The sequence below is a fragment of the Scyliorhinus torazame genome, chromosome 17 (assembly GCF_047496885.1).
Source record: "Scyliorhinus torazame isolate Kashiwa2021f chromosome 17, sScyTor2.1, whole genome shotgun sequence".
In the NCBI taxonomy this organism is placed as follows: Eukaryota; Metazoa; Chordata; class Chondrichthyes; order Carcharhiniformes; family Scyliorhinidae; genus Scyliorhinus; species Scyliorhinus torazame.
In genome coordinates this window covers 152,457,741-152,473,562 of record NC_092723.1, presented here as the reverse complement: position 1 = coordinate 152,473,562, position 15,822 = coordinate 152,457,741, and the positions used below count along the sequence as shown (strand labels likewise).

The 15,822-nt window shown below is 45.1% G+C and overlaps 1 protein-coding gene across 1 annotated transcript in view; it reads right to left on the bottom strand.

Moving 5' to 3' along the window:
- The window catches only part of LOC140393587 (protein disulfide-isomerase-like), a 54,824-nt gene that overhangs the window by 25,888 nt on the left and 13,114 nt on the right, over positions 1-15,822 (bottom strand). The window contains exons 3-5 of the mRNA XM_072479861.1: positions 12,455-12,588; positions 6,068-6,205; positions 5,467-5,583 (exon numbers count right to left, since the gene is read on the bottom strand). Coding sequence (XP_072335962.1) covers positions 5,467-5,583; positions 6,068-6,205; positions 12,455-12,588 — 389 coding nt within the window. The remainder of the gene's footprint in view (positions 1-5,466; positions 5,584-6,067; positions 6,206-12,454; positions 12,589-15,822) is intronic.

Sequence of the window (15,822 nt, the reverse complement as noted above, 5' to 3'; positions counted from 1 at the left end):
CCAACGCACAAATTAACCACCTCCAAACCCTCCACGAGGACCTCTGCCACCCGGGGGTCACTCGGTTCTACCACTTTATTAAGTCCCGCAACCTCCCATACTCTTTAGAGGAGGTCCGTACAGTCACAAGGAACTGCCACATCTGCGCAGAGTGCAAACCGCATTTTTTCAGACCGGATGGTGCGCACCTGATTAAGGCTTCCCGCCCCTTTGAACGCCTTAGTCTGGATTTCAAAGGACCCCTCCCCTCCACCTACCGCAACATATACTTCCTTAATGTGGTGGACGAGTACTCCCGCTTCCCATTCGCCATCCCCTGCTCTGACATGACCGCGGCCACAGTCATTAGAGCCCTGAACACCATCTTCACACTGTTCGGTTGCCCCGCATACGTCCACAGCGACAGGGGGTCCTCCTTAATGAGTGACGAGCTGCGCCAGTTCCTGCTCAGCAACGGTATAGCCTCGAGCAGGACGACCAGCTACAACCCCCGGGGGAACGGGCAAGTAGAGAGGGAGAACGGCACGGTCTGGAAGACCGTCCTACTGGCCCTACGGTCCAGGGACCTCCCAGTTTCACGGTGGCAGGAGGTCCTCCCGGACGCCCTCCACTCCATCCGGTCACTACTCTGTACTAGCACTAACCAAACGCCTCATGAGCGCCTCCTTGTCTTCCCCACGAAGTCCTCCTCTGGAACGTCGCTGCCGACCTGGCAGGACCCATCTTGCTCCGAAAACATGTGCGGGCGCACAAGTCAGACCCGTTGGTCGAAAGGGTTCACCTCCTTCACGCGAACCCGCAGTACGCTTACGTGGAGTACCCCGACGGCCGACAGGACACGGTCTCCCTGCGAGATCTGGCGCCCGCCGGCAACACACACAACCCCCCGACACCGATCACCCCCTTCCTGCCACCGCCGCACCCCGCGACCGCCCCCTTCCCAGGAGGATCGGTCCTCCTCCCAGGCCCGACCAGGAGTGAAGCCCAAGCTGAAACAGTAAGGCTCCCGGAGACGACAACACCGGAACAAGCACCACCACCACCACCGGGGCCGAGGCGATCGACACGGACGACCAGACCGCTCGACCGACTCGTGGCGTCGATCTTAACACTACAATATGTGGACTTTTAACGAGAACATTTTGTCTTTTTTTTCCTGACGGTTACTGTAAATAGTTCGAAACAAAAAAAAACCTCGTACATACTGTAATAACATGCGAAAGTTTTCCTCCCAGGACCAGCCTTGTAAACCCTTACCACCATGCGAAGCATCACCCCGCCGGGTTCATTTTTAACAAGGGGTGAATGTGGTAGTATGCATTAGGGGTCATGTGGGACTGTGAAGCCGTGATGTCATTGGCTGACAGATCCCGGGTCCTGGTTGGACGTTGACCTCTAGCTCCGCCCTGAAGGCGGAGTATAAGTACCAGGAGTCCTCCCCCGCAGGCAGTCTACTACTGAACTGCGGGGGAACAGTCACGCTTAATAAAGCCTCATCGACTTCACTCTATTCGTCTCTCGGAGTCTTTGTGCGCTACAGTGATATTAACAGATAATAGCTTCATGAGTTCATGTGACAATCTTCTGTCCACTATTTTGAAAAACATGGCCATTAAAATTACTGACAACAACAATAATATCCTGTGTTTGTATACCACGTTTAACAAAATAGAACACTCCAAGGTGCTTCACTGGAGCAATATAAGGTTATGACTGTGCACCATACAAGGAGATAATTGGGCAGATGACCAAACGTTTTTCCCAGCTGTGCTTTAAGAAGGCTCCTAAATAAGGAAAATGGGATACAGGCAGAGAGGTTGGGGACAGAATTCCAGAGTTTAGGCCCTTGACAGCTGAATGTGTGTTATTGATGATGGAGCAATTAAAATTGGGGATATTTGAGGCAAGTATTAGAGGAATACAAATACCTCAGAAGGTTGTGGGTTGGGAGGGAGGTTACAGAGTCAGAGAACATTATAGAGGGATTTGAAAACAAGGATTTGTGTCGGAATTCTCCGGCTGTTGGAATTCTCTTTTCGCACCGGCAGTGCACTCCTGCCCACGGGTTTTCTGGTGGCGTGAAGTGGTTTCAATGGGAAATCCCATTGACAAGCAGTGGGAGCGGAGAATCCTGCTGCCAATGAATGGTGCATCGCCGAGAAATGTGCAGTTGGGGGAGCAGCGAATCCCTCACTAGAATTTTAAAACCAAGTTGTGCTTAACCGGGGGCCCATACAAGTCAGTGAGAACAGGGAGGTGGGTGAATGAGATTTGGTGTGAATTAAGACACAGTAGCAGAAATTTGGATTATCTCAAGTTGATGGAGGGTAGAAGATTGGAGGCCAGCCAGGAGTGTGTTAGAATGGTCAAGGCCAGGGGTAACTAAAGAATGAATGATGATTTCTTTAACAATCGATCTGTGGCAGGGGCCGAGTCAGGTAATGTTTGGATGTGGAAATAGGTGGTCTTAGTGATAAAGCAAATAAAGCTAATCTTGGGGTTAAATATAATGGGCATGACTCAGGTACCCCACTGCGCCTGGCTCAGATCCAGGCACAACAGGTGAATTGCGCCCGAGCCTCAAATCTGGCTTTGCACTGGGCACCAGGCTGCTCACGAGTCACCCGACTCGCTCCGCCCAGTCCGATCTGGATCTTGCCCTCGCTGGGAAAGATCCAGATCTGAATATTTAAATGAGCCTAATATCTTGTTTAAATACCTGGACACTGGATTCTCCTGGTGTGCGGGACTTACTGGCCACGCCTGGGAAATTTTGCCAGGGCACCATTTAGTACTGCTCCACACAAATGTGGACCAGTCTTAACCACAACCGGTCTCTAAGGCCATTGGAAACCTCCAGCTGGCCATAGGTGGGGCAGGGTAGTGCCATGGCATTCTCCCTGGCATGCATGGGTGCCAGGGGCACTGCCAGGGTGTCAGGCCGACACTTCCTGGGTGCCAGGTTGGCACTGCCAGGGTTTGGGCCCGGGTGGGGTATTCTCGCCAAGTAGAGAGAGATGGGAGATTGGTGGGGTTCAATAAAATGGGGGGGGGGGGCATGAAGGAAGATCAAGGCCACTGGACAAAATGGCGCTCAGAGCTGCAAGAAGCCTTTCTGAACCCACAAAGTGTAGCCTCGATGGGGAGAAACTCCCCGAGGCCAAACAAATAGCAAAATGCTGTTGGATAGCAGGATGTTTCTCAGCAATAGAGCTGCCGAGTAACACCCATTCGAACACACCCGACAGTGGCCTTTAACTTCAGTCCGCAGAATCGCACCCGATACCCACATTGTGAACAATCTGAATCAGCCTCAGCCTGTTGTCAGGACGAGGGATTGAGTTATTGGCCAAGGAGGACAATTTGTGATGGGGACCTACAGCAATGGCTTTGCTCACCTGAATGTAATGGAATGGTGCTAAATATTCATATGCATATGCCACCAAGATTAACTTCTAGTCTCTGAAGGACAAATGCAAAATATGCACCCTAAATCTCAGGCTGAACTGAAATCTCTGATTTTCACTGTGTCAGGGTGATTCGGGAACCCTTTAAAAATGGCACAGGTCTTGATTCTGAGGTTTCCCACCCCAAGCCTGAGCTGTCTGATTTTTGGAAGCGCCTTTAAAGGGTGTGGGCTGCTCTTTATCAAAAGCCCGGCATTGCTGATCTGGCTGGGACCATTTTGGGGATAGACATGTCCTACTCCTTTGTAATTTCCACAGTGTTAGTCCAGGTTTTTAAAGAGTGTGAACTTTAGTCTGCATGAGGGGACCTTTTAAAAAGTAATTTTAAAAGATACTCTTCATGCCTCTTGTGCCAGGTTATGCCTTTCCACCCATCCTATGGCATCCCTTTATGTTCCCAATGCCAAACTACGGTAACCCCATGCCAATTCATATACTGAATAGAGCCAATGAGCCCAATAGTCAAATCAGGATATGTAAAAAATAAACATTTTTAAAAGTAATTCATTCATAACTTTCTACTACATTGAAAAGTCATTTCACTTAAAAGGTAAAAGTGTCAATCATCCAGACCCTTTAATGTATCAATATCAAAAAACTCAAATCCTTGAAACCACTTAACTTGTGTAAACAAACATTGTGAACTCAACAGTGGAGATCAAAGAACCTGAGCTGTCAAACAACCTTTATTTTCTCTGAGGGCAGGTGTTTCAACAAGTTTAATGGTTGACTCGGCTCCCAGCCAGCATACATACATGGTTACTATGATTATGCTTCATTGGTTTCGTACAGCTGTAAAGGATTTTTGTAGTTTTTTGGGGGAGTATTCTGTAAAGAAAGCTGTGTGCTTTTGTGTGTTTGTACATGATTGAATTAAGCTGGGGGAAGTTAATAGAAACAGCTTATCTGGGGGAGTTGAGAGATAAAAGGATCCATGCATTTGTAATCAGAAGCTATGTCAGGTGGATTTACAAGTAAAAAGGTTGGGATTTATGGTTAAAAATCTATAAAGGACCGGTTACCAAGGAGCTTACTTGTGAGTTCTGACCAAGAGGCTTTTTTAATGAGGGGTATATGTTTGAAAGATTGTTTTAACGTGTAACTTTACTCTTGTGTCTTTAATGTTTTTCCCTCTTGTTAATAAATCTTTTAATTTTTTTAAATCCTAAAATTATTACTGGAATTCTTTGCGTCTGGGATTAGTTTTCTTTTCTCGTTTTCAAATTACAAAAAAAAGCTTATAATCAGAAAGACAAATTTCCCTCTGGGATTTGACTTGCTCAGCAAGTAGCATCAGTTGTTGCCATAACATGGTGTATTGTGGGTGAATGAACATGGAAATGCCATAGCTTGACAGTGGGACATGACGGGCCACAGGTGTGGATGGAAGGTTGTACCTTGGCATTGGAGGTATGAGTGGCCAGAAGGGGTAGGTAGAAGGGCAAATCTTGGCATGGGGGCATGAGGGGTCATAGGAGGTGGGTGGGGGGGCATAAGGTGGCATGGATGGGGCACAGGGTGCATTTGGAGAGTGAGGCCTGGAGGACCTTTGTGTTTTCATTTGAACTGGGATGGTGTCCCATTGCACTGAGGCAAGCCTTTTAAACAACCCGCCTCTGCACCTGCCTCAAAACATTGTCCCAGTTTGACTTGCCTGACTACAATCTAACCCCACCTCCCCAGCAATGAAGATCCCACCTTCCTAGGCTGAGCCGGAAATATTCCTGATTCCTGCTACCCGTCTCGAGGATTAAAATCCAGGCCTATTTTTTATTTTATTCATTCATGGGGGGCATGGGCGTTGCTGGCTGGGCCAGCATTTATTGCCCATCCCTAATTGCCTTTGAACTGAGTGGTCTACCGGGCAATTTCAGAGGGAATTTAAGAGTCAGCCACCTAGATGTCAGCAGAACCCAAATTGAGATTTCTGCCCAAATAAATCAGTATCTGAAGACAGTTTGAAATTGCTGATTATAGTTAATTAAAGTAGAAACATTACCAGTTGATTATACTCTGTGATTAAATGCAGTTCATTGACTTTGATGAACTTGGTTAGAATATCTTTTTCCAATCTGCTGCCATCAGCAATTTCATAGCCTATACGTTCTTCTTCAAACTATAACGCAAAGAAATATATAAACATTACAATCGTGATCTTCACACCTTCAACAGTATAAATTACATTGACAACCTGTCCTACACGTATACATGCATTTCACCTACTCCAATTGCATTTTGTTAATAAATATGTTACATTTCTACTAAAATATTACACTTGTTTGTGCTTCTAAAATGTTAATTTTGTTTTTTTCCTCAACCTTTGCTTGCACGTTATCAGTATTTTTTCAGTTTTAGACACTGGGAGAAATTCATGATGCTGGTGACCGAGGTACATTTTCAGTGGTACATTGACAGCAGCCAAATATACCTACCAGCAATTGCCAGAAATTAACTTGGGTCTCAAGGCCTGCAGAAAAATATTTAACATTTTGCAGTCTCTTATTAAAAACTATCATATTAACTTTAGATATATCCCTTATTAAGAACTATCGTACTAATTTTCAATATTTTGGATACATCCATCAATGTCTGTGTCATACCTTTCTGAACAGAATGATGGTGTCCCTGGTGATGCCATAATTAACAAAATGTTTTGCGCTATTTGTGACTCCAAATGGAAGATTAGGAATGTCTTTCGCAGTCTCATAAAAAGTTTGAGTGTCATTCCCTTTAAGATCCTGTTTAGAAACAATGTAAATAATAAAATTAGATTTATTCAATTAAATTTATTAGATCATCATAGAAAAGCTATTGTAAAAGGGGAATAATTGCAAAGATTGTCCTTTGCTCACCACAACCATATAATATGCACCATAAGTATAGCTAAAAATAAACTACTTTTGAAATGACTGCCAAATTAATTATCAATGATTTTCTTTTATTATTCATTCACAATGTTCCTGGCAAGTTCAGCATTTGTTGTCCATCCTTCATGGTGAGCTGACTTCTTGAACCGTTGCAGTCTATGCCATATGTAGGTACACCCACAGTGCAATTAGGAAGGGATTTCCAGGTTTTTGACCCAGCAATAGTGAAGGGTATGTGATGTGGTTGCTTGAGCTGTTCAATAGAGGGTCCTGTAGAGGGTTCCAGTCAGTACCAGTACAGCTACAACACTGGCATCTTCCCACCAATGTGGAAAATGGCCCAGGTAAGTCCTGTACACAAAAAGCAGGACAAATCCAATCCAGCCAATTATAGAATAAAAGCAAATTACTGTGGATGCTGGAATCTAAAACCAAAAGAGAAAATGCTTGAAGATCTCAGCATGATGCTGACAGACCTGCTGAGATTTTCCAGCATTTTCTTTTTTGTTTCTAGCCAATTATAGACTCATCAGTCTACTTTCAGCCTGATCATCAGTAAAGTGATGGAAGGGGTCATCGACAGTGCTATCAAGTGGCACTTGCTCAGCAATAACCTGCGCACTTGAGGCTCAGTTTGGGTTCCACCAGGGTCATTCATAACCTGATCTTATTGGGTCAAACAAGGAAAATAGAGCTGAATTTCAGAGGTGAGGTGAGATTGAGTGCCCTTGACATCAAGCCAGAATTTGACTGAGTATGGTATCAAGGAGCCCCAGCAAAATTAGAGTCAACGGGAATCAGAGGAAAGCCCTCCTCTAGCTGGTGTCATACCTATATTACGATCCGAGACCAGACGCCAACATTTTCTAGGATATTGGACAGACACCCTGATACATTTTTAAAAGTTGTAAAGCTGTGGGGAAAAGGATTCAGATGTGATTCCATGCAAAAATAGGGATATGGTATATTGAAACAATCTTTATTGTTAACAAGGTATTAAACTACCTGAACATTGTAGAAATATAGCTTACAGTTACGAGGTAAACAATGCTTAACAAGAAAAAGAATCACTTTAACTTCTAACTGATATCTTCTTTATCTCCAATCAAGCAAAACGCATTACAGGTCAAAAAACACTTTTAAATAGAGTTAGCAAACACGGGATTACTTGTCTGGATCTCTGGATAGAGAGTTCTTTTAAAAGACTGCTTGAAGAGAGAGATAGATCCTTTCGGTAAACAACCTGCAGCCTTGTATGTCAGATTAATGCTGAATCTGACAGCCTTCTCCCAAAGCTGTTGTTCAACTCGCAGCTTCCTGAAATGCAACTACAACTCTGCCTGTGACAGACCTGGCATCTCCCATTAATTACATCGTTTTCATCTCACTCCAATCCCACGACTTGTGTACTTAAGTTTAAACACACTGGGTATGCTTCAGTGATCCTGTTGCGCCTGGCATGGATTTGGGTGCAATGGGTGAGCCGCACAAGAGCCCCGAATCAGGGGCCGGGCCAATCCCAAGTCACCCCACATGCTCTGCCCGGCGCGATCTGGATCTCACCCTCGCTGGGCGACATCCAGATCTGAATATGTAAATGAGTCTGCTTGCAGGATTCACCCAGTGCCCAGGACTCAACGGGCGCGCCTGGAAAACCTCACCAGGGTGTCATTTAGTACTGGTCTATACAAATGTGGAGCAGGCGTAATAGGGGAGTGGGGGGGGGGGGGGCGGGGGGCGTCTCCAAGGCCATTGGAGACTCCCTGATGGTCGGCGACAGGGAAAGTTGCACCCTTGTACACTCCTGGCAACTGAACACCTTGGCATAGCCAGCCTTTCACCCTGGCAATGTCACTCCACTCCTGACCTGTGCCTTCTGGATGGTGGACAGGCTTTGGGAAGTCAGGAAGAGAGTTACTTGCTGCAGAATTCTGGATCTCTGGCATGTTCTTGTAGCAACAGTATTTATATAGGTTAGTCCAGTTCAGTTTCTGGCTAGTGGTAATCCCAAGGATAGTGGGAGATTCAGCGGTGGTAATGCCATTGAATATCAACGGGGTATGGTTAAATCCTCTCTGGTCATGTGTTAAACAGAAAGGAAGAGTATTATCAAAATGGTAATATATTACAGAATCATAGAATTTACAGTACAGGAGGCCATTCGGCCCATCGAGTAGCACTGGCCCTTGGAAGGAGCATCCCACCCAAGCCCACACTTCACCCTATCCCCGCAACCCAGTAACTCCACCTAACCTGTTTGGACACTAAGGCCAATTTAGCACGGCCAATCCACCTAACCTGCACAGCTTTGGACTGTGGAAGGAAACCGGAGCATGCGGAGAAAACCCACACAGACAAAGGGGAGAACGTGCAGACTCCGCACAGACAGCGATCAAAGCTGGGAATCGAAACTGGGACCCAGGAGCTGTGATCCAACTGTGCTAACCACTGTGCGACCATGCCGGGTATTGGGAAGTGTAGATGTACAAAGGAGTCTGGGTGTTCTTGTGCACCAGTCAATAAAAGTTGTGAGGCAAGTGCAGCAAGCAATTAGGAAGGCAAATTATATGTTGGCCGTCATTCAAGAGGATTTGAGTTCAGAAGTAGGGATGTCTTATTGCTGTTATACAGGGCTTTGGTGAGATCACACCTGGTGTATTGTGTGCAGTTTTGTTCTTCCTAAGAAAGGATATACTTGCCATAGAAGGAGTGCAGTGGAGATTCACCAGGCTGATGCCAGGGTTGGCAAGACTATCCTATGAGGAGACTGGGCTTGTATTCAATAGAATTTAAAAGGGTGAGAGAAGATCTGTTTGAAATATATAAAATTCTAACAGGGCTGGACATACTAGATGCTGGGAGGATGTTTTCCCTGGTTGGGGAATCTGGAACAAGGGGACAGTCTCAGGGTATGGGAAAGACCATTTAGGACTGAGATGAGGAAACATTTCTTCACTCAAAGGGTAGTGAACCTGTGGAAATTTCTACCACAGAAGGCTGTGGAGGCCAAGTCACTGAATGTATTCATGAAAGAGATAGATATTTTAGGTTTTAATGGCATGGAGGGGTATGGGAAGAAAGTGGGAATATAGCATTGAGATCGAGGATTAGCCATGATCGTATTGAATGGTAGAGGAGGCTCGATGGCCAAATGGCCTGCTCTTGCTCCTGGTTTCTATGGGCGTGATTCAGCAACCCCGTGTGCCAGCTGCCGATCTGGGAATGATGGGTGAATCGCACGCCAAACGTCATGCGAGTTACCCAACTTGCTCCCCTGCCGAGATCTGGATCTCATTCTCACGGGCAGGAACCAGATCTGTATATTCAAATGAGCATTTAAAACACTTTGGGTGTACTTACACCACAGAGACTACAGCTTTTCAAAAAGGCAGCTCACCACATTCATCTTAAGGGCAATTAGAGACGGGTAATGAATGTTGGCTTAACCAATGATGCCCACATCCCATAAATGAAAATAGTTTTTAAAAGAGTGCCCCCCCCCATCCATTTCCACTTGTACTTACACAATTTGCAGATCAAATATCAAGGAAATTAAATCGGCACACATAAGTCTAACAATAGCAGGTGCCATTCATTTGCCTGAATTATGTATAGTATTTAACATCTTGCTTATGCAATGCTTCAAAGATGAGGAGAATTGTGGGCAACGTGGTGGCGCAGTGGGTTAGCTGTTGCCTCACGCGCCGAGGTCCCAGGTTCGACCCCGGCTCTGGGTCACTGTCCGTGTGGAGTTTGCACATTCTCCGCGTGTTTGCTTGGGTTTCGTCCCCACAACCCAAAAGATGTGCAGGTTGGGTGGATTGGGTGGTTGGGCTAAATTGTCCCTTAATTGGAAAAAATTAATTGGGTACTTTAAATTGAAAAAAGAAAAGATGAGGAGTATCTTGGTTCATTTTTCTGAAGTGTCCCATCACATACATTGAGATACCACTGGGTACAGTAATTATTATGGAATCAAATACAGCAGCCATTTTACAAACAGCCATTATCTTGATGGAAGAATCTTGAAAACAATTATTCATGGTTTGTGGGCTTCATGGCTAGGCCAGCATTTATTGTCCATCTCTAATTTTTTAAACCATTCTTTCATGGGATGTGGGCATCTTTGGCAGGGCGAGTATATATTGTCCATCCCCAAGGGCATTTTTTTAAACAGTCAACCAAATTACTGTGGATCTGGAGTCAGATGTAGGCCTGACCAGATAAGGATGGTAGATTTCCTTCCCTAAAGGACATTAATGAACCAGATGGGTTTTTATCACAATCGACAATGGTTTTTCCCAGATTTTCATTGAATTCACTGCCTCCCCTCATTGCCCTTGAGAAGGTGGTGGTGAGCCACCTTTTGATCCGCTACAGTCCAAATGGTGTAAGTACACCCACAGTACGATTTGGGATGGACTTTCAGCATATTGACCCAACGACAGTGAAGGAACAGCGATATAGTTCATAGTCAGGATAGTGTGTGGCGTGGAGGGGAAATTTCAGATGGTGGTGTTGCCATACATTTTGATTTTGAACCTGCACTCTCAGTCCATGAGAAACTCAGCGTGGGCTCAAAATCCAGAGAGAATAGAAAAACGCGATTCTCTCCAGCGTGATTGGGTTTTGGAATTCCGCCCCTACCCCCGGTGGAGTAGAGCAAATCGCGCCGTGAGAGTCCGGGAACCTCATTTTAATGCATTAGCATGTCATTCGTGTGCACTCTCTCCAGAACCTTCCCACTCACAGAGGGGTCACATTTTAGCAAATCTGCATTTTAGAGCAAGACAGCTAGTCTCAGTTTAATATGCAGATTCCCGAGGTACCCAAGGCGTGGGATCTATCTCCTTTGCCTTGGAGATCTCAGGTGATTGCTGTTCAGTATTGGTCTCCACAAACAGGGACCAGATGGAACAGCCCTTGTGGGGTCTCCCAGGGGATCAGAGGCCCCCCAGGTGCATGCCCTTTGGGCAGGGTGATACCCTGGTACTTCTGGAGTCACCCAGGCACCTTGACATTTCTAGCCTGGCAACCTGACACTGCCAGATTGGTGCACTGGCAGTGCCATCTGGGTGCCAGCCTGGCATTGCCAAGGTGCCCAGGTGGCACTGTCACATTGGCATTGCTAAGGTGCCAAGCTGGCACATTTTGTGTGGTGGTGATTGGGCTGGGAGTACCGTTTGGGGGTGTTTGGAGACCCTCCCATAGTGCATTGGGGCTTCGGGTGGGGGGTCACTTTGGAGGCTCCAGAGATTGGCGGGCAGAGCTCATCAGTGCACAAAATGGGGCTATGTCTGACCTCGACCACGAGTTCCTCGCTGAGGCCCCCTCTGTAACACTAGTGTTGTTTTATAGCGTTGTGTTTCTCGGTGCTGCGAGCGCTGGGAAACACACGGCTAAACGCACTCGTTATGGTTCTTTGTTCCCATTTAGTTAAATTGCGCCCTCAGAAGTGTTTTTATTAGTTCACACCATTTATCTTTATTGTACTTTCTGTCATTTTTTGTTTTCACTTCAAGCATAGACTCTGCCCCTTCTTTGAGGAAAGGGTTGCTTTTCAGCGTTTGCGAATTAGGCATTTCTCAACTCTTCTTCTTGAACCCATAATCTTCTGTTCTCGTCTTTCTTCATCTCCAGTACCTTAATTCAGAATGTTCCAATTCTGTCATTTTCTTACATCCCTCCATGCAGGAACACATAATATCTGCGGATGATCTTCTCGGCCAGTTACCTCACATGATGTAAATACTTGCTCACAATTTTACACCGCATACTCCCCGAATCTCAAATAGAATTTCCAACTTTATCACTTTGTCATTGCTATCAGTGACAAAGAACTGCCAAAGTTTTGGGGCCCACATGGTATCACCTACTCTGAAGGAATTTTCTAACCATATTGTTTGCACATATGACTCAAAACTATCCGAGACTCCACGCAAGCAGAGTTTAATAATCAATCCTTCAGGCTTCAAACAAAATGAACAGATGTAAAGGGATAACGAATATACACATTTTAAAAAAATAAACAAATATAAGTAAAGCAGTAAAAATAAAGACAATTAAAGCAGCTAATTGGACAGTTTCTATTTAAGGTACAGCAATTATAAAAGTGATTACCTTAAAGAAACCGACAACCACTACATCTGCAGAGGCAATAAAGGTTTCGACCTGACTAATATTGCGCAGATGTATGGCACTTGGACCGATCCTTCTCTTTATCCAGGTGATAATGGAAGATGCAGTTTTTGCTCCTGAAACAAATGATTCCAAGCAATGTAATTTTTAACCTTACAAATATGAAAAGCTAGTTATACAATTATTAATTGAAATGCATGCCTTGTCACGTAGGAAAGGATTTCCAGTCAACCTCCAGGTTACCAATTCGATGGGGAAGTGTGGGTGCAGTTTAACTGGACGTCTGGAGGCTGGAACCTATTGGCAGTTTAGGGGTCTAGATAGGCCAATAGTCTCTCCCTACCTGCCTTGGGTGTGGGTTCAGCTAAAGGCCTCCCTGTATAAGGATACCCTTCCCCACCCCATTGTGGTGGCCTGGCTGCTTTTTCTAGTTAATTAAGTTCTTTAATACTTGCTGAAAGGGCCACTTCATGCTGAAGCACCTCTTAGTTACATACCATAGACCATTAGACATAGGAGCAGAATTAGGCCACTCGGCCCATCGAGTCTGCTCCGCCATTCAATCATGGCTGATATTTTTCTCATCCCCATTCTTCTGCTTTCTCACCATAACCCCTGATAACCTTTACTGCATCTGGCTGCTTCGCTGAAACTGGAAGGCCTCTGATTGGCCCTCCAGTTATGAGAGGCCACCTACCACACTTTGGGCAAGGAACCTGTCTCTATACCAATTCAGCAGGTGCCCCTGTTTTCCCTGAAATGGATTTGTGACCCAGAAATATTCTGGCTCCTGTTTCCCAACCCCCAAAGCAAATACTGAACCTAGATATTCAATGGTGGAATAGAAGCCCTCAAACGCATTGCTGAACAGAGCTCATTTTCATGAATAATGTCCCCCCCTTTTAAAACATGCCCTTTGAGTTATTGCACTGGACCCATAGCATTAGTGGTTTTGAAGGGCATCCTAAATTAAACAGAACTCGCAGTATTGAAACAAACAGTTCAGCCTATCAGGTCTATGTCAGTGTTTACACTCCACAAACAACTCCTCCCAACTTTCTTCTTCTCACTCTATCAACATTCATTTCTCCCTCAGGTAATTATTTATTCTCCCCTTAAATGCCTCCAAGCTTTATAAAACGAAAAAGAGTGGATAAGGTAAACATTGGTCCTTTAAAGGATGAGAAGGGGGATATAATAATGGGAAAAGAGGAAATAGCCAAGGCATTGAAAAAGTATTTTGTATCTGTCTTCACAGTGAAAGATACAAATATTATGCCAATAATTGTTGGCAATGAGGCTATGGCAGGTAAGGATCTAAAAATGATCCTTATCACTAAGGAGGTACTGTTGGCTCTGATGGAATGCATCGTATGGTTGCTAAAAGAGATGGTGGGGGAAATAGCAAATGCACTCTTGACAATTTACCAAAACTCGCTGACTCTGGGGCAGTTCCAGCAGATTGGAAAACAAAAAATGTGAGGCCACTTTTTTAAAAAGGAGATAGACAAAAGGCGGGTAACTGTAGGCTGTTAGCTTAACTTCTGTAGTGGGGAAAATGCTTGAATCTATCATCAAGGAAGAAATAATGAGACGTCTGGATAGAAAGTATCTCAATGGGCAGGCGCAGCATGGGTTCATCAAAAGGCAGGTCATGTTTAACTAATTTATTGGAATTCTTTGAGGACGTTACAATGAGGACGTGGACAATGGGGAGCTGGTGGATGTGATATATCTGGATTTCCGGAAGGCATTCGACAAGGTGCCGCAAAAAAGGCTGTTGCATAAAATAAGGGTGCATGGTGTTACAGATAATGTACTAGCTTAGATAGAGGATTGGTTAACTAGCAGAAAGCAAAGAGTGGGGATAAATGGGTGTGTTTCTGGTTGGCGATTAGTGGCTAGTGGTGGGCCTCAGGGATCAGTTTTGTGACTGCAATTGTTTACAATATACCTGGATGATTTGGAGTTGGGGACCGAGTGTAATGTGTCAAAGTTCGCAGATCACACAAGGATGAGTGGCAGAGTGAAGTGTACAGAAGATACTGAAAGTCAGCAGAAGGACATAGATAGTTTATGTGAGTGGGCAAGGGTCTGGCAGATGGAGTACAATGTTGATAAATGTGAGGTCATCCATTTTGGTAGGAATAACAGCAAAATTGACTATTATTTAAATGGTAAAAGATTGCAGCATGCTGCTGTGCAGAGGGACCTGGGTGTCCTTGTGCATGAATCGCAAAAAGTTGATTTGCAGGTACAACAGGTAATAGGAAGACAAATGGAATTTGGTCCTTCATTGCTAGAGGGATGGAGTTTACAAACTATTTGTTGTGTTGAAGCTGTATCGAGTGTTGGTGAGACCACACCTGGAATACTGTGTACAGTTTTAGTCTCCTTACTTGAGAAAGGATGTACTGGCACTGGAGGGTGTGCAGAGAAGATTCACTCGGTTGATTCCAGAGTTGAGAGAATTGGCTTATGAGGAGAGACTGAGTAGACTTGGACTATACTCATTGGAATTTAGAAGAATAAAGGAAATCTGATAGAAACTTATGAAATTATGAAGGGAATAGTTAAGTTAGAAGCAGGAAAGTTGTTTCCTTGGTGGGGCTTGGGTAGGGTGCTCTTTCCAAGGGCCGGTGCAGACTCGATGGGCCGAATGGACTCCTTCTGCACTGTAAATTCTATGATTCCACTGGCGGGTGAAACTCGAACTGGGGGCGTAGCCTCAAAATAAGAGGGAGCAGATTTAGGACTGAGTTGAGAAAGAATTTCTTCATCCAAAGGGTTGTAAATCTGAAATTCCCTGCCCAGTGAAACAGTTGAGGTTACCTCGTTGGATGTTTTTAAGGCAAAGATAGATAGATTTTTGAACAGTAAAAGAATTAAGGGTTATGGTGAGCAGGCGGGTAAGTGGAGCTGTGTCCACAAAAAGATAACCAATTATCTTATTGAATGGCAGAGCAGGCTCGAGGGGCCAGATGGCCTACTCCTGCTCCTGGTTCTTATGTTCATATGTTCTTATTTACGGTTTAACTATTCCATGTGATAGCAAGTTCCACATTCTCACAGCTCTCTGAGCAAAGAATCCTTTCCTGAAGTCCTTATTGCATTTATTAGGGCATCCCTGATTGCCTTTCAACTGAGCGGCTTAAGATTGTGGCTTAAGGGCAGCACAGTGGCGCAGTGGGTTAACCCTGCTGCCCCACGGCGCCGAGGTCCCAGGTTCGATCCCGGCTCAGGGTCACTGTCCGTGTGGAGTTTGCACATTCTCCCCGTGTTTGCGTGGGTTTCGCCCCCACAACCCCAAGGTGTGCAGTATAGATGGATTGGCCATGCTAAATTGCCCC